This window comes from Pseudorasbora parva, chromosome 19 (assembly GCF_024679245.1).
Source record: "Pseudorasbora parva isolate DD20220531a chromosome 19, ASM2467924v1, whole genome shotgun sequence".
NCBI classification, from domain to species: domain Eukaryota; kingdom Metazoa; phylum Chordata; class Actinopteri; order Cypriniformes; family Gobionidae; genus Pseudorasbora; species Pseudorasbora parva.
This window is the reverse complement of record NC_090190.1, coordinates 19,721,265-19,746,733: the sequence shown is the minus strand read 5'-3', so window position 1 is coordinate 19,746,733 and position 25,469 is coordinate 19,721,265. Positions and strand designations below refer to the sequence as shown.

General features: G+C 37.3%; 1 protein-coding gene across 2 annotated transcripts in view; it reads right to left on the bottom strand.

Annotated features, from left to right (window-relative positions):
- Positions 1–25,469, bottom strand: part of ldlrad4a (low density lipoprotein receptor class A domain containing 4a) — a 216,804-nt gene that overhangs the window by 17,564 nt on the left and 173,771 nt on the right. Inside the window, exon 1 of one of the 2 annotated variants that reach the window (XM_067426691.1) lies at positions 7,939–8,367. The exons of the other annotated variant lie outside the window; for it this stretch is intronic. Coding sequence (XP_067282792.1) covers positions 7,939–8,053 — 115 coding nt within the window. The 5' untranslated portion in view covers positions 8,054–8,367. Of the gene's footprint in view, positions 1–7,938; positions 8,368–25,469 lie in introns of those variants that run through there. 2 annotated transcript variants of the gene reach the window in all.

Here is a 25,469-nt window from a genome sequence, read left to right as displayed (position 1 = left end):
GGAAAAGTCTTGGGAAGAAATGCATTGTAAAGTCAGATTAATTCTAGTACATCAGTTTGTTGATGTGGTTAAAGTAAATTGACTTGGGGGAAAATACAGCACAGCTAAGTTTTTAATTTTTACTTTCTTCAATGTAATTATACAAACAATGGTGTATTTTTGGTTGATGTTGTATTTTGTTTAATTTACCTGTTATAGTATTGTATTATTTATAAAAATTATAGTATTAATAATATTGTTTAAAAGTTAAGAGAAGTTGCTTAATATAAAAATTCTTGTTGTGCCAGAAAAATAAGCCAATGATTAAACTTTAAATTATTCCATTGAACTATTGCATAGTTCTACTGCACTGTAAAAAAAAATGTTGTTTTTTGTTGGTTTAACTAAAAAAAAGTGAGTAACCTGGTTGCCTTAAAATTTTGAGTTTATTGAAATTAAACATTTGAGTTGATACAATTAAGGAAATTTGTTTAATAAATAGAAACTCAAAATATGATTGTATCTGAACCACATAAAAAAAATGGATAAATCTTGAAAATAGCACTATTTGGCATGTTTCACTGCGTCATCAGAAATAAAACACACACAATTACCCAATATGCTTACAAAATCTTTTAATAATCTTTTAATAAAGGTTGTCAAATCCCAAAAAATGTTCATTGTATTAACTCAAAAATGTTTAAACTCAAAAAATTTAATTTGAATGAACTCAAAATTTTAAGGCAACCAGGTAACTTTTTTTCAAAATTATTTTTTACAGTGTGTTAAAAAGACATGTTCTTTATAGCCAGCAATGTAATGTAGTGATCTTATTTTTATTATTAGCTCAGTAGTAATAAACATTTTTATTTTTTTTTGTAAAGTAGCTTGTAGCTTAGGAAGCTATAGCGTTTCAAAGTAGCTCCCTGCCAGTCACAAAGACGTACGTTTTTAAATTGTGGTTCAAGACACATTTCATTAGCACAATGCTTTTATCTTGGTGGAGCGGATCTTCACTACGTTTAATGGTCTGACGGAAATGGAATGGTGCATTTTAGTGTGCCGCATTTTAGTGGTGTTGTAAAAATGAATCTAGTTACCCCTCAGCAGGCTGACCCACCCCCTGTGTGCCTTAAAACCCTTTTGACATGACACAGAGTGCGCACACACCCTCCTCGGAGCGCGAGCAGGCCATACAAAGATTAGTAGGAGGGGTTGACAGCTGACCTCCGTTGTGACCTCATCACACTTGCTCACAGACGTGCACACACACACACCCCTCAGAGCTTGTGCATTAAATTATTAGATGGAGCACTGTTATGGCCAAGATGGGCCTGTAAAGTCCAGTTTTGATTGCCCTGCCTGGGGTTACTGGGGCAGGTTTGTGACCTTGAGCTTACTCTGGAGTGATGCTGGAGAGGAAGAGCTGAACAGAGCATGCAGATTGTATTGGATAGAGTGCTATGGCCCATGGGGTCGTTTGACTGACACCTCTCTAACAAGGCAATTACTGATCTCCCCTATGTGTTCGCACACTTCACACAAATGCTCTGCTCACAAACACTTACACACACAATGTGAATCACTACTACACTCTTGGCAACTTCACTTCAAGAGCTGGTAGTAATAATGATTGTAATTAAAATGTTCCACAAAATATTGGTGATCATACTTGAGAATATCAGGGAATTTATATTATTGATATCTGAGGTCAAAATTTGGTGAATATACAGATAATACCAGGGTTTTTTTCTCTATAAATTACACAGCACACTCTTTATATGCCAGTCCTCAAAAGTACTAATAAATAAACAGTAATCTTTTAAAATATTTAATACTGTTTAACTACACTTAGCCTGTAACTACTACTGTTATTTATATTATATGGACCCTTATTTTGACATTCTGCTCTGTTTCCTTTAGTTCCTGTTTCCCTGCTCTGTTAAGTTTCGGATTCATTGGTTACTGATTATGTCCTTGTTTGTTTCTAGAGTTACGTATCAGTTTCAAAATAGTCTAGTTTACTTTCCTTTGTTCTACGTTTATATAGCCGTGTTTCAGTTGTTCTTGGTCAGTTCTCGTTTACGCATTGTGCGGTTTGCGTTATTCTCCTGCCGGCAAGTTTGGATTAATAATAAGGACTATTTTGTCAGGAATAGCCTTCATCTTTGTGCCTGCAGAACACATTGTAACACTTATTAAAAAAATCAATAAAAAAAAAAAAAAAAAAAAAAAATATATATATATATATATATATATATATATTCATTTTTTTAAATAAATAAATCACTGCAAGGGAAATTGCTTCAAGTCATATAGTCCTATTTATAAAAAAGTATATAGGCCTACTTAAAATATTGATATTTTACCTTTTTTCTGTTTTTCTACTTTTAATTTAACGTATAGTATTTTCCAAAATTTCTGAGAATTTCTGTGAAAATAGTTTCTACACCAAATGCTTTTCATTGCATTTAATATATATATATATATATATATATATATATATATATATATATATATATATATATATATATAATTAAAACAGCATATACTTATAATAGGGGTGTAAAATTACTCACGGTTCGGTTTGTATCACGGTTTTAGGGTCATGGTTTTGATACGGTTCTGTATGTGCTATGTTCAGGGGGAAAAAAAGACTACTGTCAAGTAAAAATAAAGAAAATAGTAATAGCCCAAATAAATACAATACAGCAAAGATACAAATAAAACAAACAGTGCTTTTTCAGTTAGGTCTAACAGTAGTTTTCAGTTATAGAAATTGAATAAAAAAGACAGCAGCAGGAATATTAGGCTACTGTCACTTTAAGACAATGCATGTAGATTCAACATACTGATACTGTACACATTTGCATTGCAACATCTTGGAAAGCCAGAATGTTCCCAGACAGAGATTTATATGATGCAGGCATCAGCTCTGTCAGGGACTCCTTTGCTTGCCATGCTGAACTGCAAAAAACCAACACGTGAAGAACTGTGATGTCAACGTATGCAGAGCATATCCATTGACAGAAAAAAAAATACATTAGCTAGACACTGTCTGTCTGTTTTATGCTTTAAAGATGGGGTAAGTGTTATTTCAAAAATGCTTTATAAAAGTGTCTCCAGGCGAGTACCAAAACAAACTTGTAGCCAATCAGCAGTAAGGGGCATGTCTACTAATGATGGTGAGAAGAGAGTGCTCAGTGCACGTCATTATTCAAAATACACGACACAGGACGGGCATTAGCCGAGCGACAACAGAAAGAGAGAGATGGCAGATAAAAAATGTGAACAAATATCTATGGAACAAAAGAAGGCTTACGATCAGGCAAGAACTATCAGCTTTCCAGCACTGGAGAGAACTCAAGGAGCCATAAGGCCTGCCATCGGACGCAGAGGTTCCTTTATTTCGTTTGGATGATATTCTTCCGAACTCGGGTGCACACCCGCGAACCGCACCGGAGTCCGCTTAAAGAGGTGGTCTTGGGTTTGTTTCATGTGAACTCTGGTACGGTTCGCTGCTGATGTAAACGCAATCGTACTAAAGTGCGGAAGTGAACCGCTATTAATCACATAAGAGTTGATAAAAATGTGTGTTTTGTGTGTGTTTCACTCATTTACCTGACGAGCAGCACTGACATACTGCAAGAAGAGAGCTGTAGATCTTGTCTCTGCTCGTCTTTGGCGTTCTTTAGAGCATTTGCAGTACAATCGCGGCAAATAGACGCAAGTGCCATTACGTACTGAAGCTTTGGTAACAAATCCAACGGTTCAAAAACAAAAATATAAAAGTGACGGGAGCAACGGGTAAACAGCTTCTGTTTTTTCGGAACCAAATAATATAATATGAACACAGTCCAGCAGGGGCAGGGGAAGGGGAGAGCAATCGAAATCGGGTTCGGTCCAGGCAATCAAACTAAGTGTGAAAGCGCCCTAATATAGATGCCTCATCAGATCTGAGATAAACTGTGGTGCAAGTGCATGCCAAACCGTGGGTGAAGAACAGTGCAGTTTGATTTTAGAGAACTGTTACATCCCTAATTTATAATACATCCAACAGTTATAAGTAATAGCAAAATAAGTAGCGAATTACTGATATTGGGGAAATTTAGATATTTATGCAAAAAAAATTGTCTGAGATTGTGTCTTCGACTATTACCATAAGTCTTGCACTAAAATCTCAATGTTTTTCAATCCCAAGATATAGCCTTATGAACATAAGATGACTGTATTAACGTAAATGAAATTTTAAAACATGGTAAAATAATCTTAAAAGCACAACAACCTACCACTCTAAACTTTCACTACCATATTTCTAAAGGCAGCATCTGTAATAAATAGGTAATAACACAGGCAGAACCTCTGGCCTTTGACAATAAACACTCGACACTTGTGTACCGTCTCAGGCCTCACCCTCAAGTCTGGGCCAAGCTTCAGCCCGCCAGTGGAAAATAAAAAAGGTGCCAAATTGATGCAGAGATCAGATATTGACGAGGATGGTGTTTTTGTCCCCTGCGTATTCGTTACAAGCAAGTTGCAGAGCACTAGTGAGCCGAATGCCAGTCCAATATCCTGTTTCTCCATTCTGGAGCTTGACTTTGGCCACTGCCCCACTGGAAATGGACTACACTAACCTTGTGTGTGCAGCCATTTGTGAGTTAGAACAAGACAGCTAGAAAGAAAGACGTCATGATCGTGCATTTCTTTTTCCATGCAGCACGACTAGCTGTGCAACAGTGCCGTTATACACGGCGGTCTATTAATAGCTAGGTTCTGTTTTCACTTGAAGTAGCCGTATGGTGTAAGGACTTTGTCAGATAAGATAAGCAGCCTTTAGCTTGAAAAAACTAAAACAGCAGACAGGACAATATGGGACCAGACCTGGAAAAGACAACAGGGAAGGAACCTCTTAGAATCCAATAACGTAGACACATAAGAAAATGCAATCTAATCCATTTGTTTGATGTGTGCTGAACACTAAGACGACATTGATTACACTGGCAAGTTTTACATGCTGAGCCCTGAAAGGTGTGTCCTTTGCATTTTGTGTGTGTCTGCTCTGCTGTGTCACTAGCTCCCCCAGTTTTCCAGCCTCACTGGATATTCGGCCCTGAATGCAGCCAGCACTGCAGTAGAATCTAAGCGCCAAGTCACCAAGCATTCCACTGTCTGCACGGCCCGTCCCGAACACCACAGCACAGACACGGAAACCACAAATGCACAATCACATTCATGTGCCGACACACATACATAGATAGGGTTGGTATGCCTTATCAAACCGGAACAGGAACAAATATCATTCACATAATTTATGCCAAAATCACCCAGCAAGCATGAGTAGGCAAATTAATGAAAGAATAAAATCTGTCAAGAATGTCATATTTCCGCTCATATTCAAAAGTAAAATAAAGTATGTTTTAGACCATCATTTATTTTATTTCATTTAATTTTTTCCAATGTACATTTTCATGACAATTAAGCAAATTGTTTTTACTGTTTTTTTTTTTTTTAGGGGAAAAAACTGCCTTTAATTTATGCTGATATTGATTAAACAATCATTTGAATTACAACGTTGAAATAACCACAGACCCTTTGGAGATTTCTGGGGTCCTCTGAAGCGGATATTGTCATAGTTCTTTAAGCTTCTATAGAAAAATACTCATGATTGTGAGAAAAAATATATATCTAATTGGCCATCACCCCCTTAGCCATTGTATTAAAAAACAATCACACAATAGCGTTTAGTAGTTGGTAAATGGACTGCATTTATATAGCGCTTTTATCCAAAGCGCTTTACATTTTTGCCTCACATTCACCCATTCATACACCGACGGCGATGTCAGCCATGTAAGGCGCCATCAGCTCATCGGGAGCAGCTGGGGTTAGGTGTCTTGCTCATGGACACTTCGACACTTGGTCAGGTGGAACCGGGGATTGAACCACCAACCTTCTGGTTTGTAGACAACCTACATGAACCACTGAGCCACTGCCGCCCCTGTTTTATGTAACTTAATGCAAAGGTAATATAACACAAAGCATAGTGTTATACATGTATATAATTTTTACAAAAAAAAAACAGAGGTAAAACATCTTGTCGGATTTGCTGTAATGCCAATTTGATGGGGGATTGCCATAAAAAAATATCTTAAATATAATGCACAGATTCCAGCTGGCCAATGCAAAAACGAATGATTCCCCATTGAAATTTCATGGTGAAAAGTCAACAAAACACATCTACAAAATGCCCTAGCATTTATAGCCAAAACAGACAAAACTTTTCTTTTTCCCCCAGTTCACTTACATAGTCGTCAATGACTGAGGGAGACTGCATATGCATCATACATCTTACTGAACAGAAATCAACTCAAGTTCATGAGCAACTGAAAAGTTTCTGGGGCAAGACATCAGTGCAGTCTACCAGGGGGCTTCGAGAAGAGGGACGATTCTTTCATATGAAGGTTTACTTTTAATAATTCATCCCATTTGCGGCAGAAATAGCCAGTGCGAGTACTGATTATGACAGGCCCTTTTGTCCTCTGTGGATTCAGACAGCCCAGAGTCTCAGCCAGTCTGGGCTGAAGTGGGGGAAGGGTTGACTGACTAGCTGCCCGCTCCAGACCGCAGTGAACCAATTCCCAGCAATAACGCCAGCGGACGTACACGCAGCTTTAAGATTTTAACATTTTAGCCTACAGCTTCCATGTTATAGTAAAACAACAAGAGGCAATTACAAGAGTTTCTACAAAGTAATATTACATTAACCACATGCAGTTTACATGTACAGCATAAATGCTAATAGAAAATGTTTTTAAATAGTACCTTACATTAATGGTGAGAATTAACATATTTGGAAAACTAGAGGTGTGTTTGTCTGGGAACCCAACAGAAGGGATAGAGTTAAAGAATGTGTACACTATGGCAAGCTATTTATAAAGACTACCAAATGTGTTTCTTCAATTTTACCAGCCACTAGCATTATATAGGCTACTTAATCCAATAGCACTTAGAATCTAAGCTATATAGAACATATATTTAAGTTTTCCTGTTGTGAATTAAATAAAAACTATCATCTTATAAATAGGTGGTAGTGTCTATTTTTTTCCAGTAAAAAATTATCTGAAATGCAAAGTATCCATTCTAACTAGTGAGAACACCTGGCATAGGTAAAAAGCAACTGTAAATAACAAAATAAAAAAGCTACTAGTAATAAAAAAAATCCATTCAATGCTAGTAGCTTTCTAATAAGTACTAAAGACAAGCTGAAATTTATACTAATCAATATTGCATTAGCTACTCGCACTTTAGAAATAGGCACTCATAAGATAAAATAGACACTTTTTCAGGGATAAATGTTATACGGCTTGCCATATTGTGCGCAGCCCCCACAGCAATACCAGCAATTTTCGACTGATGCATTGAGTTGTGTTCCAGTGCCAAACACTCCCAGACACCCGAGTCATCAGCAACACACTTGTGTTATTATGTTTAATTGTTCAAGCCGTTTAAAATAAAACAGGGGCTTATCAAGAAGTCGTTTTTGACAAACACGTCGCATTTTGGGGGGGCTGAACGAATAGTTTAATACGCCACAGCTAAATTCGATGGGTGTACAAATCAGATAGTGACAAATAACGGTCAAGTACTGTAATAATTGGACCTGAGAATGACATTTAGCCTACACTTTTAAATTTTAATACCTTCGTGTTTGACATTCGCACAGCTCGCTGCCATAACGGATTCGGAACTGCCATAGTTGGCTACATATGAATCATTTGCGGACCAAATTAAATAATTGAATCTAAAACTGTTACATTGCCACTGGGGTTTGTCGAGCATGCAAGGTAGGTTACATTAAAAATATTCTGTTTTCATTCGGTACACGTTCGAAAATGGATCCAATGTAACAGTTTGCGTTCCCTCCGCATTCGAAAACGGCTCAGAAAAACCCGCCCTACTTACATATATCCATTCCCTGTGGCTGGGATAGGGTGCAGTTGCAGGAGCATGTGTCATTGGAGTTGGCGGCGTTGTTGTTGTTGCTGGAGCTGCTGTCCGGGACCGTGATGTTTCGCATGGGGGCTCGGGGAAGTGACGGGACGGGGGGAAGAGAGCCGCCGGCCGCGGCCCTCACATGAACTGAGGAACACTTCCACAGCAGCAGCCTGCGGTCTCGGTGCACGCGCGACTCATGCCATTCTCACGACTCTCCGACGCATTTTCTGCTTCTAGACTACGGTAAATACGTTCCCCGCATCGTGACGGTCTTTTCCTCTCGCTTTCATTCAGAAGAATGGCTTTCTGTGACGGTCTCAGGCTCACAGCCCACCTCCTCCTGCGCCTCCCTCCTCCGAGAGGGGAGCAGCTCCAGACAGACAGACAGGAGCGGTGGGAGGGGAGACTGGCGCTGACAATGGCGGTGGTGGGTGAGAGAGAGAGAGAGAGAGAGAGAGAGAGAGAGAGAGAGAGAGAGAGAGAGAGGTGCTCTACCCTCAATGGGACTGTGTGTGTAGAGGCGGTTAGAATTACACACACACACACACACACACACACACACACACACACACACACACACACACACACACACTCATTAGTGCCAGCCACGACCAATCAAGGCAGGCATTGAAGAGGCTTTAACCTTGGGCTGACCCCACGGTCTAGCAGATACTCAGCAGATGTGTCAGACACCCCCCTTCTTTCCCAAACTGTCTGCGGTCTATAAATATCCGGGGTGGTTTTGGTATGGGGAATGTCCGGCTGAGTGGGCAAAAATGAAGTAACTACCTCCCCAGCACCAAAGTATTTGGACACTCAAGTCACACTTAATTTGTGAATTTAAACGAATTACATTACAAAATACTAAACCAAGTGTCATCTGCAAACAAATTTCTAGGGCTTTCATCACAACTTATCACATCACTTTTTAGTGGATTTGTGAGGTCAGTTCTCTTCCAGAGGAACTTTTTGAAATACACAAAGTTTGTGAAATATTTTGCTTGAAAATTTTAAATTATATTTCTTTGCTATTTAAATTCATAATGTTTTTGGGCCACTGCATGTCTAACTTTTTATTGGTGAATCTCACTTGTCATGCACATATATCAGTGTCTATTGTAAATTATTTATCCATGCACATTATTATTTTATTATTATTATTTATTATTATTATTTGTGAGTCCTCATAATCTCCAATAACAAAAAGATTCCTTTCCCTCTTGCAGCGACATCTCTTCTCCGATGACGTGTTCACTGACACAAGGGCGGGACCGGAGTCCTGCACTATAGTCCTGTTTGACCCACACCCGCCCTGCACCCGCAGTACTCAACAGAACCCCCGAATCTGCATTTTGGCGAACAGCCTATACTTGCCTGTAGTGTGGCAGGAATGGCAATGCACGTTTATTTTTTATTTATTTTTTACAACATACAACAACTGCAGAGAAACCTGGACCTAACCAAAATAAAGTCAGATGAAGATACTGATGCTTGTTGTCATACTTTAGTAAAGTTGACTAAAAATGAAGTGTTTGTGTGCCTGCTATTTAACTTTAATCATGCCCAATAGATATCGGTTTTAAAGTAGTGGTTGCAATTAACTCCTTGATTTTCTTAATAAACAATAATTAATTTCAAAACAATTATTTTCAACACGTTTATTGCTAGCCCTGCAAAAAAATAAAAAAAAAAATACTTTAAGTAATTTGCAACTACATCAGATAGACAATTTTTTTTCTCATGTTATACAACCAATCAAACCAACATTAGGCATTCTGAGTTGATGCAATGAAGAAAATTGACAGGAAGCCCAACATGGTAATAATTAACAGGGAAAAAATGAGAATGTGTATCCGTCTGGTAAACAATACAAAACTATTGGCAACATCATGCAACAATCTACCCATACAGGCTATTTTGAACAAATGCGCATAAATCACACAAAAGGCTATACAGACAACCTAATTGTCTGTATTTGCTATACAGAAAAATATATATATATATATACACACACACACACACACACACACACACACACACACACACACACACACACACACACACACACATATATACAGTACAGGCCAAAAGTTTGGACATATTACTAATTGTAATGTTTTTGAAAGAAGTTTCTTCTGCTCATCAAGCCTGCATTTATTTGATCAAAAATACAGAAAAAAATGTAATATCGTGATATATTATTAAAATTTAAAATAATTGTTTTTTAATTTATTATACTTTAAATGATAATTTAATTCGGTGATGCAAAGCTGAATTTTCAGTATCATTCCTCCAGTCTTCAGTGTCCCGTGATCCTTCAGAAATCATATGATGATTCATTTTCAAAGTTGGAAACAGTTCTGCTGCTTAATATTTTTTTCATAACCGGTTTTTATGATACTTTGATGAATAAAAAGTAAAAAATAAAAACTAGCAAATGTTTTAAATAGAAATATTTTGTATCAACAATATACACTACTGGTCGGTAATTTGGAGTCAGTAATTTTATTTATTTATTTTTTTGAAATCAATAATTTTATTCAGCAAGGATGTGTTAAATTGATTTTAAAAAATGATAGTAAAGGAGATTTATATTATTTGAAAAAATGTTTTAATTTTGAATAAATGCAGTTCTTTTGAACATTTTCTTCATCAAATATATTATGGCAGCAGAACTGTTTCCAACACTCATAATAAATCAGAATATTAGAATGATTTCTGAAGGATCATGTTAAAGACTGCATGTCACGTGTGACACTGAAGACTGGAGTAACGATCCTGAAAATTCAGCTTTACATCACATAAATAAATGATCATTTTAAGTATAATAAATTGAAAACCAAATATTTTAAATTGTAATAATATATCATTAGCCCGCGAGTGTCTAGCAACTCTTAATACCCTTCTGAGCTGTATTCCCCTAACTCTTGCCGGACCAATCACATCGTGTATAGAGTCGGCGGGCGGGGCCATAATGACGACGGCCGAGTTGCGTTTGCGTGCTTCTAGTAAACACAGAAACTGGCGAACGGCGGTTTTTCGAATCAGCTCTGACCGCGATTCTGGAACACATGGAGTTAAGCTTTCTTATCAACAAGCTCCGTTTCACCTTCGTTGCTCTGGTTGGTGTAGCGCTATCCTATCGCGGGAGTTTGAAAGACAACCGTTTATCCCGCCCCTCGGATTGAGCCCTTTCAATGGTGAGTTTCCAGACCAAACATCTTGATGTGGGTCTGGCTTGTCAGGCTAATATATCACAATATTTTTTAAAAAATCTGTATTTTTGATCAAATAAATGCAGGCTTGATGAGCAGAAGAAAAACATTACAAATAGTAATGTGTCCAAACTTTTGGCCTGTACTGTGTGTGTGTGTGTCTATATATATATATATATATATATATATATATATATATATATATATATATATATATATATATATATATATATATATAATTTATTTATTTATTTATTTATTTATTTATTTATTTATTTATTTATTTCACCAGATTATTTAAATAGCTCTATTTGAAAATTATGAATCATTCTAGATTTGGGTGATTTTGTAGGGGTGTGAATCTGCATAGAAAATAATCATCAAATTATAAGCATAGATAAATACAACACAAGACAGAAACTATTGAACTAAGCACTGATTTATGTTTTTCAGGTAAATCTAACAGTATTCAGGTACATACATTGAATAATCAAATGTAAAATAAGTCACTGTATAAATGAAATATAACTAATATAATTAACTAATACAATTTATTTTGTTAAAAGCTACAAAAGTCATTCTCTCTTTCTCTTTTGTTGTTTAAAGACCATTGGTGACACAAACAGCTGTGGTATTAGGCTGCTGTTCCTTTAAGATGAATGCACAGAACTAATGTAAATGACACGCATCCGTTTTCTTTCTTTATTGTTTAAATACATTACCGACTGTGTTTAAGAGGATACTCACCAAGACATGCATTCTAACTTAATTTTTTGTGACATTAAAAAGGAAAGAAAATCACATTAAAACCCCTATCCTCTTGCCCTTGATGCCTGACTCAACTTAACACATGCAAATGATAAACTTTCACTCTATGATGGTTAAACTTTACAATTAATCCGTGAATCACATGCGCTCTGAACCGGGGTGCAGCTGCCCTGAAATAGATGACGGATCAACTATGGTCTCTATACTTGACATTGCATATCCTTGATTCCCGACCCACACTGCAAACGACAATGTAAATATTTTTCCACCCGTGACATTAAATAATATTAACGGTTCACCCGTCGGATACCCCCGTCCACATGCAGGAGTCTGGGTGGGTCAGCATGTCGCTTACATGAAATTACAGCAATAGCAACCCACAACCATCCAACAATCCAATCGTTTCCTGATGGACAAAATCAAGTCTCGTTCTAATTTTTGTTTTCTGAGAAGAGATTTTACTCGGATATACGTCACAATAGGGAAGACAATACTATTGCAATTTCCATTTCATGCTGACTTAATTCTAAAACTTACATACGCTTTTATATATTTAGCTTGAAACTGTATGTGTAAACTCTTAATTAATGAATCTCTCATGCATCTATTTAATTCCAAAATCAAAAGAAACATGAATTTCTGTTTTTCTTTATAGAGAAAATGAAGCCAGTTTAAAAAAATATTAATTTGCAATACATTTTTCTGAACTATGACAATTTAAGCACTCGTGTAGCCTACTTCACCCAAATTCTCATTACTGAAAATTATTAAATATTATTAACCGTAATTACCAATGTTATATTAGTATTATTTATATAATACAATGTTTATTTTTTATTTTAGAATCTTTTTTTATATATTTCTATATAGCTCTTTTTAGTGTCTTTTAAGTTTAAGTTTCATATATTTATATTTTATCTTACCTTATTTTAACTAATAAAAGTTATTTATAATATTTTTAGTCAGTTAACAATAACAACACCTGTAATTAAATATCATAGTATTTCTTGTAAATATTCATAGTAATATTTTTTATTGTTGCAGTCAAAAATAACTATTGCAGTAATGATAATCGCTATTAAGAAAAATGGGGAATACAAAATGATTTGACATTATTTTGAAAAAGTGTAGACGATCATTTGAAAAATCTTCTTGACTCTGATTGGAAATGTGATCTGGATGTGTTTTTGTGAAACACTGGCCAGTGTTAAAGGATCACATGCTAGCTGTGTGAATAGACAAAACAAAGAAACTCTTAGGTCTCAAAACCAAAGGACATGCCGCTTAATTCAATCGTGTTTACAAAGATGAAAGTTTACCTCATTTAACTCTTGTCGTTTTTATGAACTGTTTATCAGACTTGAGTGCTAAAATTGGCCTTGTTATGACTGAAGTTGAAAGAGATGCAGGTTTTGCGTTAGCGCCCTCTGGCGGCATCTGGGGTCATGACACCACTGCATTGCTTTAAATGTGGGAAGAGTGACCTGTGTTTGCAGCCTACTTTCCCCTGTGAACTCTCACTGACAGTGTGATGGTTTGAAGTGTTCCAGGCCGAGGTGCGGTAACAGATATATGCGAGTGTGTGGCTGTGAGGGTATTTACAGCGATAAGACAATCTGTGGTGGGACAAGCTTTCCCCGTGCGAGCCGGTCAGAGTAAGGTCAGACAGATAAGAAGAGTTTATGACAACCTCTGATTTTTTTAAAAAGACATGTTACTGGGGTTATTGGGGTACCATTTCAATAACTATGAGTCTTAAAACTATTGGGGGGGGGGGGGGTCTATTATATGACAGCAGTGACCGTTCAAAAATGGGGAAAAGCGCTTGTGTTTTGCATGGGTGCAACTCAATTTGATGAAAACTTAATAGATTCTAATTCTTTAAACACTTTTTACATTTAGTTCCTTAACTTTTAAGGCCAATTCATTTCCAGAGATACAGGATCTCAACGTGGCTCCATGAGTTAATTGATACACATTTTCAATGGTCTCACCAACAAATAATGCTGAAACTAGAAATGTATCTTTTTTTTTCTGTCATCACAATTGAATATTCCTGTCTAAATGTGCCATCAATACTATCTTTTCCATATAAGTATTAAATATATCTCAATATCCTTCTATATTATCATTCTTAATAAACTTTTCTTTTGTGCCCTTAATTTTAAAGGCCCTATATGGTTCAGTCCCATATAATGTGGCTCCAAATTATTGAATATTTATTTTCTACACCAATGTAGCTATATTAAATATCATCTATTCAAAATGATAAACTTGAAAGTTATTTTTTCCTTTTTTCCTTCTTTTTTTTTTGACAGAAAGATGCTTAGTAGCATATACAATTTTAAAGCATATAACTGAATGTCTTTGAAATTTCAGCCACTAATTTTTTTTAACAATGTCAATGAAACGTTTGAATACGCTAAGTTATTAAATATAAAATGTTTGTTTCTCTAGGCTATATTTAACTGCATTAACTTACAATAGTGAAAGACGACTTCCCTTTTTTAATCATGTCTTCCCTCAGGGAGATCGAGAATGCTTTTTTGCATGGCTGATTGTTGGACTCATGAACAATAATCATGTTGTTTGCATCCGCCCAAACTGATTTACCGAAATCAAAATGCGAACAGTGAAAGGTATTTCCCGTTAGCGCGCTAGCCACGCGCGGTGAAGCGGGAGCGACCAGCCGGCAGAGGATTCTGATGGGTCTGAAAGCCTTCCGCGAACGACTACATCCGCAAATCAAACAATGATTCGTCTCAAAATAATTATTTATGCTCAATTTAGTGCATATGCCTGAAAATACGGAACAAACTGCCTAGAAATCTAGACGCACCCTAGCGGCAGCAAATCTAATCTGCCCGCGAGTGTCGTCTAGCAACTCTCAATACCCTTCTGAGCTGTAATCACCTAACTCTTGCCGGGCCAATCACATCATGTATAGAGTCGGTGGGCGGGGCCATAATGACGACGGCCGAGTTGCGTTTGCGCGCTTCTAGTAAACACAGAAACTGGCGAACGGCGGCCTTTCGAATCAGCTTTGACCGCGACTCTGGTAAACTTGGAGTTAAGCTTTTCTCTGAGAAAAGAACAAAGAACAGCACTGAAGTCATTCTTAAAAAGGGAAGATGTGTTCGGAGTTTTGCCGACCGGAAACGGCGAATTTTTTATCTATCAACAAGCTCTGTTTCACCTTCGTTGCTCTGGTTGGTGTAGCGCTATCCTATCGCGTGCAGAGGGAGTTTGAAAGACAACCGTTTATCCCTCCCCTGGGATTGAGCCCTGTCAATGGTGAGTTTCCAGACCAAACATCTTGATGTGTTCTGGCTGAACGGAACGCTTCATTGATGCCTTAAATACGGAACGATTCAGTATTATACGGAACGGTTGGCAACCCTACTTACAACACTTACAATTTATACTGTTTTACATGACTTCATCAGCCAGGCAAAAATAAGTCTGATGAGTAAGACACATGATTTATGGTATCATTAATGTCCATAGCACAAACAATTACATACCAATGATTAGTAATTGTGAAAACCCCTAACCTCAATATGAGTATTAATAATGCCTTAGCAAACACAACTCATGAAAGTACCTGACATGAAAACAGTTTCCCCCTTCAAAAAATGTAGCATACACACTAAAAAAATTAATATATGATCAATAAGTTATGACAACATATGTTTTTGAAGTTAAACCATTTTCAACAGTTTTTTAAGTTATACAAGATTCAGCTTATTTGTGCAAGCTTTGCAGTGCACATTTATATTTTTTAATTCCCCATTATTTTAGCAGTTATCATTACTGTATGTAATTTTAACTGTCATGATAAAATATAATTTTTAAATGGTTAAATATAATTTTTCTAATATTTAAATAACCAGTACAATAAATACAATGATAATGTAAAATACCCGTGTTATTGCCAATTAAAAACTATAAGAAATAATTTTCACGAATTTAAATAATAATAAAATAAAACTATTAAATGAAACTTAAAACAAAAATATTTAGTTTCTTTGGCAGCTTACTTAAATAGCAGTTAAGTTATTCAAATATATGAAAAATGTACATATTAATATTAAAAATATTTTAATAAAAACATTAGAATATTTAAAACTATTCAAATAAATTCTGAAAATAAAAAGCAAAAAATAAAAATAGTAATAAATGCTATAATAGTATATTAATAATGTTATAGTTGCTCAAATACTAATCATCCTTTCTTACAATTTAACCTCACACCACAGACAACTGCTTTCAATGCTTGTCAGTGTCGTTAGGGATGACTCATAGCGTCTGTTGCTGGAGGCCACGCTTCTTACAGCTGAGACACAGACACATCAGTTTGGCTCCGTCACACCACCTGTGATTGCTCAGGTGGAAGTCTAAATCACACTGCCGTCAGCCATCACATCAGCAGAGATCAACATCACAGTTTTACCAAGTCTAGCCAACTAAATGTGCCTTATATTCTTGGAAGCAGGCAGGAACTTCAGACTGACATATTGCACTATGTACTATAATAAGAAATATTAAACTAACTGAAGCAGGACCATTTCCTCACAGCAGGGTCACTTCTACAAACACACAAACTTGCACAGATACAATAGTGAGAACCTCTAAAACAAATAAAATATTCTCATACTAAACTCTTAATATAAAAGTAATTAAACATGTAGATAAAACATGTAATGTGTCAAACTTCTGGGAACTTCCTGTTTTAACCTTATAAATATTGTAGTCTGACTCATAGTTTTTAGCACTTACAAAAAAAAAAAAACATTTTAAAAATATTTTACTGTAAAAGTATATTGTTCAGAGATGTATATACCCTGGTTGCCTAAATAAGGTACTTTACACTAACAGATATCATTAGTGTAATATTTTATAATAGTAATAATAATCTAATAATAATCTTGAATAATCTTTTTTTTATTCTCATAGATTTTGTTACCATTCAAATGCATTATACGACTGACAGACTGCAACGGTTGCGAGCTAAAAATCTTCATTTGTGTTCTACTGAAGAAACAGTCACCTATATCTTGCATGTCCTGAGGCTAAGCAGATAAACATCACATTTTCATTTTTGGGTGAATTATCCCTTTAAGGTAATATTACATGTATTACTGCATTAATTCTACAGTAATATATTTCACTGAATTTAGTAAACAACTTTAACTTAATATTCAACACTTTTAAACAAATAAACAGTAGCATTTTTACATTCTTTTTTCAGTTAAAATTACATTTTCAGATTTTAAATTAAAACCATTTTTGGGCCATTTATGAACCTTTTTATTGATAAAGAGTACTCACAAATTCACACCGATCAGACATAACATTATGACCCAATATTGTGTTGGTCCCAATTTTACTGCCAAAACAGCCCTGACTCTTCGAGGCAAGGACTCCACTAGACCCCTAAAGGTGTGCTGTGGTATCTGGCACCAAGATGTTAGCAGCAGATCCTTTAAGTCCTGTAAGTCCTGTCCAGCTTGGCTTGCTCAGTTGGGGACGCTACATTTTCAACTAAATATCCAAATAAATTTAATTACTAAACTAAATTAACAATATCAACTAAATTACTAATCTGACATCACCGTTTTCTCCAGAGCGGCTGTACAAAATCTGTTGAATTATTTTCCTGTTTAAATGGACTGCATTTATATAGCGCTTTTATCCAAAGCACTTTACATTTTTGCCTCACATTCACCCATTCATACACTGACGGCGATGTCAGCCATGTAAGGCGCCATCCAGCTCGTCGGGAGCAGCTGGGGTTAGGTGTCTTGCTCATGGACACTTCGACACTTGGTCAGGTGCAACCGGGGATTGAACCACCAACCTTCTGGTTTGTAGACAACCTACATGAACCACTGCCGCCCCAGTTTATCACTGTGAAGCTGCTTTGAAACAATTGGCATTGTAAAAAGCGCTAAATAAAGTTGACTTGACTTGACTTAAATTGTTAGTTCACCCAAAAATGAAATGTATGCCATTTCATTTTCATTTCGACTCACCCTAATTGTTTTCTTTTCCGGGTTTGTTTTCAATTCTCAAATAAAGATTCAAACGGTTATGAATCAGGGTATTGATTCATGATTCGGATCACCAATGTCACGTGATTTCAGCCGTTTGGCAGTTTGACACGCGATCCGAATCATGAATCAATACGCTGATTCTGAACGCTTAACCTTTATTTGAGGATTGAAAACAAACCTGGCTATCCACGTGATGTAAAAGAAAACATGTTTCATCAGACAAGGACACCTTCTTCCATTGCACCGTGGTCCAGTTCTGATGCTCACGTGCCCACTGTTGGCGCTTTCGGCGGTGGACAGGAGTCAGCATGGGCACCCTGACTGTTCTGCTGCTATGCAACCCCATATGCAACAAACTAAGTGCGATGCAGTGTATTCTGACACTTTTCTATCAAAACCAGCAATAACTTTTTGAGCAATTTTAACTACAGTAGCTCGTCTGTTTGACCTTCGCTCCCCACGTGCATGAGACTTGACCGCCCATGACCATGTCGTTAGTTCACCAGTGTTCCTTCCTTGGACCACTTTTAATAGATACTGACCACTGCAGACCGGAAACACTCCGTAAGAGCTGAAGTTTTGGAGATGCCCTTACCCAAAGCACCCAGATGGCTCTAGCCATCACAATTATGGCTTGTCAAACTCTCTCAAATCCTTATGCTTGCCCATTTTTTCTGCTTCTAACACATCAACTTTGAGGACAAAATAGTCACTTGCTGCCTAATATATCCCACCCACTAACAGGTGTTATGATAAAGAGATAATCAGTGTTAGTGTTATTCACTTCACCTGTCATAATGGTATGCCTGATAAGTGTATTTTGAGTTTTAATATGTTTGCAAGGTCATTTATTTTGACTCAATACAACCCATAATCCTAAAAGTTTTTTCCTGATGCATTTTAGAAAAAAAGAAGAAGAAAAAACATTGCTTTGGGGTTGCACCTAAAGGGGATGTTTTGTCAAATGTAACTTCTTGAGACCACTTTCTCTCGAAAGCATAGCTGAATAAACACACATACACATTCACACACTTTCTACTACACATGAATAGGCAACAGTATTGATTAAGAGTGATTAGAGTAGCTGCAGTCAGCATTAACTAATGAAATCCTCATTAGTCCTCTCTCTCGCTAACTAACTATGGTTATACCACAAAATGAGCTACTAAAGAGTAGAAAGGAAGAAAGGCCAGACCAAGGAATAAATCAGATGGGAACAAACCAATACAAATGAAGGTTCTTGTCAGTTTGTGTCAAGACTGCAAAGTTTGTCTGTGTGTGTGCGTTTACCTGAGGATGGGAGATATTGATAGGCTGTAAAGTCATGGGCGGTGAGTGGCCGTGCCCCTGGGAGCTATGCAGTCTCTCACTGCTGGTGTGATGAAGTGTTTACATGAAGGGATCACCCTGAGGGGCGGTATTCATTAACCAGACTTACAGACTCAGACTATTGACTTTTCGCTCTAGACTGAACCTCTCTCTCTCTCTCTCTCTCTCTCCTCTCTCTCTCTCTCTCTCTCTCTCTCTCTCTCTCTCTCTCTCTCTCTCTCTCTCTCCTCTCTCTCTCTCTCTCTCTCTCTCTCTCTCTCTCTCTCTCTCTCTCTCTCTCTCTCTCTCTCTCTCTCTCTCTCTCTCTCTCACACACACACACAATTTTACCTTTAACACACTTTCCACAACTTCTGTTTGAGTAGCTGCTCTTGAACCTGGACTTTTGTTATTGAGCTCTGTTTCCACTTAGAGCTCCACAGCACCTCATTTTATTCATTTACAGACTTTACAGACCATACCTAAACGACAGCTCTGGGGAGTCTGTAATGCATGAGCAATAAGAAAAAAAGGGAGACAAAGTCTTTATGTTATGAGGAAAATATGAGTTGTACTTACTGTCGACCTGAAATTACGTTCACAATCAATTTTACTTCTATAATCCTATATACTCCATGAAACAGGATATCCAACAAGAATAATGGAGGGCGTGACTTGATTTTACTTGATGGCATCCCAGAGAAAAACCCAAACACTCAGAAGACAAAATATTACACAACTTCCTACAAGAGTGGAGGGTAACAAAATGGGGGAAACCACAAGAAACCTTTTTTAAGGCTGCCTCCTAATAGTCGACTAAATAGTAGTCGATGAGAAGAGACTTAAGCCGTGTTTAGGAACTTTCCCCAGGAACTAGGGACTTTGGGGTGGTACTCGTTGTTTTTCGACCGCAGGAACCAGGTTTTAAATGAAGTTGCAGGTAAATATTCTCCCCTCAAAATGGCCCAGCTCATAAGGAAGTACTTTTTCAAAGTTCAGGAACTCCCGGGGGTGGGACTTGGGCAAGATAACCGCTAATGTTTTATAAAGAGCTCAATTACAACGCTGCACAAACCATACATTGAAACCTGGCAAACCTGGTATCGCTGGACTCGCAGGACTATGCGATTGGTCGCATAATGGCTTAGAACTTATGATTAGTTAACTAATGGCTTAACTTTTGATTACTCGATTATTTGGCTAATGGCTTAAGACTATCGATTGGTCGCCTTATGGCTTGAAACTTACGATTAGTCGACTAATAGCTATAAACATACAATTAGTTTACTAATAACTTAAAACATGTAATTAGTCGACTAATGGCTTAAAACATATGATTAGCTGACTTATGGCTTAAAACTTGTGCTTGGTCGACTAATGTCTTAAAACTTGCGATTAGTCGACTAATGGCTTAAAGCATTTGGTTACTTAACTAATGGCTTGGCCCGTGTGTTAGTTGGTTAGCAGTTTAGCCTGTGTCATTAGTCGGCTAGTAGCTTAAAATGTACGATTAGTTGGCTAATGGCTTAAAACATATGATTATATGACTGATGGCTTAAAATCTTGCAATTAGTCGACTAATGGCTTACACCTTGCAATTAGTTGACTAACAACTAAAACTTTCGATTAGTTGACTGATGGCTTCAAACTTTCGGTTGGTGGCCTGATGACTTAAAACTGACGATTAGTCGCCCTAATGCTTTAAACATGTGATTAGTTGACTAATAGCTTAAATTCTGCGCTTAGTTGACTAATGGCTTAAAGGTCCCATGCCATTAAATTTTAATTGTATGAGATTTTTCAACATTAATATGAGTTCCCCTAGCCTGAATATTGGCCCCAAGTGGCTATTTTGATCGTGTTTAACATATAAATTCATCAACAGTGAATAACAGTGTTCATTAATGCCTGAACGATCTGGGATCAGTGATTTCTGATGTGTAGCTAATCAAGCCAGTGACTAAAACGTAAAACTTTAATCGTTTCTGTTAGCAGCATGAAACAAATATGTTATTTCAATTATTAAACTACAGAGAGCGATAAATGAACGCTCTTTATAATGTTCGAATCTGTCAATCACACATATATCTGCAGTGCACACTTGTCCAAATGTCGATGTTGTGTTTGTTGTTAGTTGTGGTGAAAGCATTTTGTGAGAGAAATAATGTTGCAAAGTTCACTCGTGTTTATTCAGAGCTCTCGTGCTCACAGCACTCTCAACAATTCGGTACAATAACACTTTCTTAGCAATCTTTCCCCAGTCTCTGGACTGGCAGTGCTGCAGCTGCTGCCGCTTGTGCCTCACTAAACCACGCCCCCTCCACCACATAATGTAATTTGAAATGCAAAGATGTCAGCCAATCACAACAGTGGGTGTTTTCTCAAAGCAGACACACTCCTTGAAACAGAGCATTCAAGCCAAAGGGTTAATATCAGTATAGAAAAAATGCCTTTTATTTCTAAATTATGACATTTTTTTATGTAAAAACCATACTAACAATATAAGTACACCCCAGGAAACATTATAAAATAATAATAAAAATCCATGCCATTGGACCTTTAAAACATACGATTAGTTGACTAATGGCTTAAAACTTGCGATTAGGCGGCTAATAGCTTAAAACTAGCAATTAGTTGACTAACAACTAAAACTTTCGATTAGTTGACTGATGGCTTCAAACTTTCGGTTGGTGGCCTGATGACTTAAAACTGACGATTAGTCGCCCTAATGCTTTAAACATGTGATTAGTTGACTAATAGCTTAAATTCTGCGCTTAGTTGACTAATGGCTTAAAGGTCCCATGCCATTAAATTTTAATTGTATGAGATTTTTCAACATTAATATGAGTTCCCCTAGCCTGAATATTGGCCCCAAGTGGCTATTTTGATCGTGTTTAACATATAAATTCATCAACAGTGAATAACAGTGTTCATTAATGCCTGAACGATCTGGGATCAGTGATTTCTGATGTGTAGCTAATCAAGCCAGTGACTAAAACGTAAAACTTTAATCGTTTCTGTTAGCAGCATGAAACAAATATGTTATTTCAATTATTAAACTACAGAGAGCGATAAATGAACGCTCTTTATAATGTTCGAATCTGTCAATCACACATATATCTGCAGTGCACACTTGTCCAAATGTCGATGTTGTGTTTGTTGTTAGTTGTGGTGAAAGCATTTTGTGAGAGAAATAATGTTGCAAAGTTCACTCGTGTTTATTCAGAGCTCTCGTGCTCACAGCACTCTCAACAATTCGGTACAATAACACTTTCTTAGCAATCTTTCCCCAGTCTCTGGACTGGCAGTGCTGCAGCTGCTGCCGCTTGTGCCTCACTAAACCACGCCCCCTCCACCACATAATGTAATTTGAAATGCAAAGATGTCAGCCAATCACAACAGTGGGTGTTTTCTCAAAGCAGACACACTCCTTGAAACAGAGCATTCAAGCCAAAGGGTTAATATCAGTATAGAAAAAATGCCTTTTATTTCTAAATTATGACATTTTTTTATGTAAAAACCATACTAACAATATAAGTACACCCCAGGAAACATTATAAAATAATAATAAAAATCCATGCCATTGGACCTTTAAAACATACGATTAGTTGACTAATGGCTTAAAACTTGCGATTAGGCGGCTAATAGCTTAAAACTAGCAATTAGTTGACTAATGGCTTAAAACTTGCGATTAGTCAACTAATCCTCACAGCAAAAAACAATAAAACAAAAAAAAGACTCTGCCTTTTAGGCCGTGTGTCCACCAAAGCGTTTGTTCATGCTGCTGGCTGGCGTTTTCAATTGTTTTAAATAAGAGCACCGCATTTTTAAAACACCTGGAGCGTACCGAGGCGCTGAGCGAGTCTTTCACACTCAAGCGCTGAGCGCTCAGCGTTTTTTCACTGGTCGCCGAGAGTTGAAGAATGTTCAACTTTGAGTAAAATGCAGCGCTCATCACTGTCACTTTTCACCCAACCGTGACAATCACAGTGGAGGAGGGGCGGGACAAATACAACACAGAACAACCGCCACATTCTGCGTGTACAACGTCAACAGATGATAATAAGCAATAATAATGAAACTGAAATAATTTCAAAAAAGAGCCATACTTTAAAGTTTATCTGCAATTTTATCAATCAATACAGAAACAAGCTACCTGTGAAAGTAGTAACACTTCTGCGGATTTTCCGTATCATAACAAGCAAAGAGTCTCAACTGAAGAAGAAAAAAACGCTGCCTGCCGAAAACGCTCTCAAGCGCTCACAGCAAGGCGTTTTCAGCTGAGCGCCTAGACTTTTCAGCTGGCTAAAAACGCTTTGGTGGACACACAGCCTTAAGGTACAAGTGGCCGTCACTGGGGTGGTACCCTTATTGGTACATTTAACCTCTAAAGCCCCTTTCACACTGCGATTCCGGCAAATACACGGATAATGCGACCCGGCATTTGTTCCCGGGCCGCTAGATTTGGTCCATTCACACTGCCAGCGAAATACCGTAATATGTGCGCTTTCACGGGCCGTAACGGTCCCGGAACGAGTTGACACGTGACATCCTGATGTGACGTGTAATGGCGAGCGATCTCAGCTTCAGCGCGGATAGTAAGTAGCTCCGTGGTCTCGACTTGTGTCCATTTTGCGCACGTTTTTGCATGTTTAATTTTTGTTTCTTTTGTATACGAACACTCTCTGCGTCTAAAACTCTTTTAAACTCGCTAGCTCTTCTAGCACTGCAGGGTTGTATTATTGAAAAAACGTGTCGCACGATAACTACGCACATGTTGCGGCATTAGTTTTGGCTTTTGTTCACACAGCGCTCGTCCCGGGTCGAAATCCCGCAATGTTACTAGGTCCCCGACCCAGGTTCAATTCGGTAATCAATTCCGGGACGTGGTTGCTTTCACACAGAAGGCGACCTGGCAATGTTCTGGGAATATTGCGGGTCCAACGTGCAGTGTGAAAGGGGCTAAAGTCAGGGGTAGGCAAGTTCGGTCCTAGAGAGCGGTTGTCCTGCGGAGTTTAGCTCCAACCCTACTAAGCCACCACTGTATAAAACTCATGGCTCCCAGCATGCATTGCAGCATTAATTTTGATACCATTGTGGAGATTCATATGCTGATTCTATCTGTGTGCATATAAACATTTTGCCCCTAGAATGTAATTAAAAATCAAAATTCAGAATATGTGGCAAGAGTGTACTGTTGGTGAATATTATTTATGTGCTGAGTTTAGCCAAACATTTTTCTTTATGAAATTTTTTGTTTGTGACTTCTTTTGATTTGAACATTAAAACGATTAGTCAACTAATGGCTTAAAATGTCATTAGTCGACTAATGGCTTAAATTAATGACAATTAGTCTTTTATTAGGGGCATCCCTAGACATTTCCCAATCTACTGCCATACTTTGTCACGATTTTAGAATAATTCTGCAGCATTCTCCTGATTTTTCTCATTCCTCTTAGAATACTCATGCTAAGTAAAACGATTCATAAAAAACACACAATCCACCGGGGGAAACATATGCCCTGGTTTGTCCTTACTGACTGTCTCGCCTGGCTTTTAGCAACCTTTAGAGTCTCTGCTACACGACTGTGGCCTCAGATCAGGACACTTCTCCTTGTTTGTCATTTCTCCTGTGCTAAAGAGTGGGACAGAGGAAGAGAGAACAGAATGAACCTTGTGGAGAATTTCTATGAAGCTCATTGTTAGCCATTTCCATCTTTTCCTCATGGATGGATACATTTAAATCAATTTTTGATTTAAATTGGACTTTTTCTAAGAGAAACTAGGCAAATGCATACAAAACAAATAAAGCATCTGTGTGGACCCTAGGGGAGTGAATCTTGGGTAGACAGTGAATAGCTTTCATTCGATTCACAATTCAAAGGTTTATGATTAATGTTTAGATTCTGTGCATTTATAGGATTATTTAATGCCGATAGCTCTGCAGTTTCTAATGGTTTAAGTGCATAAATCACAATGTTACATATTACAATAGTTAAATTAGTTTTGGGGGCTTTCAGTTTGGTTAGACTATGGATGGATTAACAAAAGTGTATTATATAAATATACACTACCGTTCAAAACTTTTGGTTTAAGATTTTTTTTATGTTTTAAAAAAAAGTCTCTTATGCTCAATGCTGCATTTAGGCTA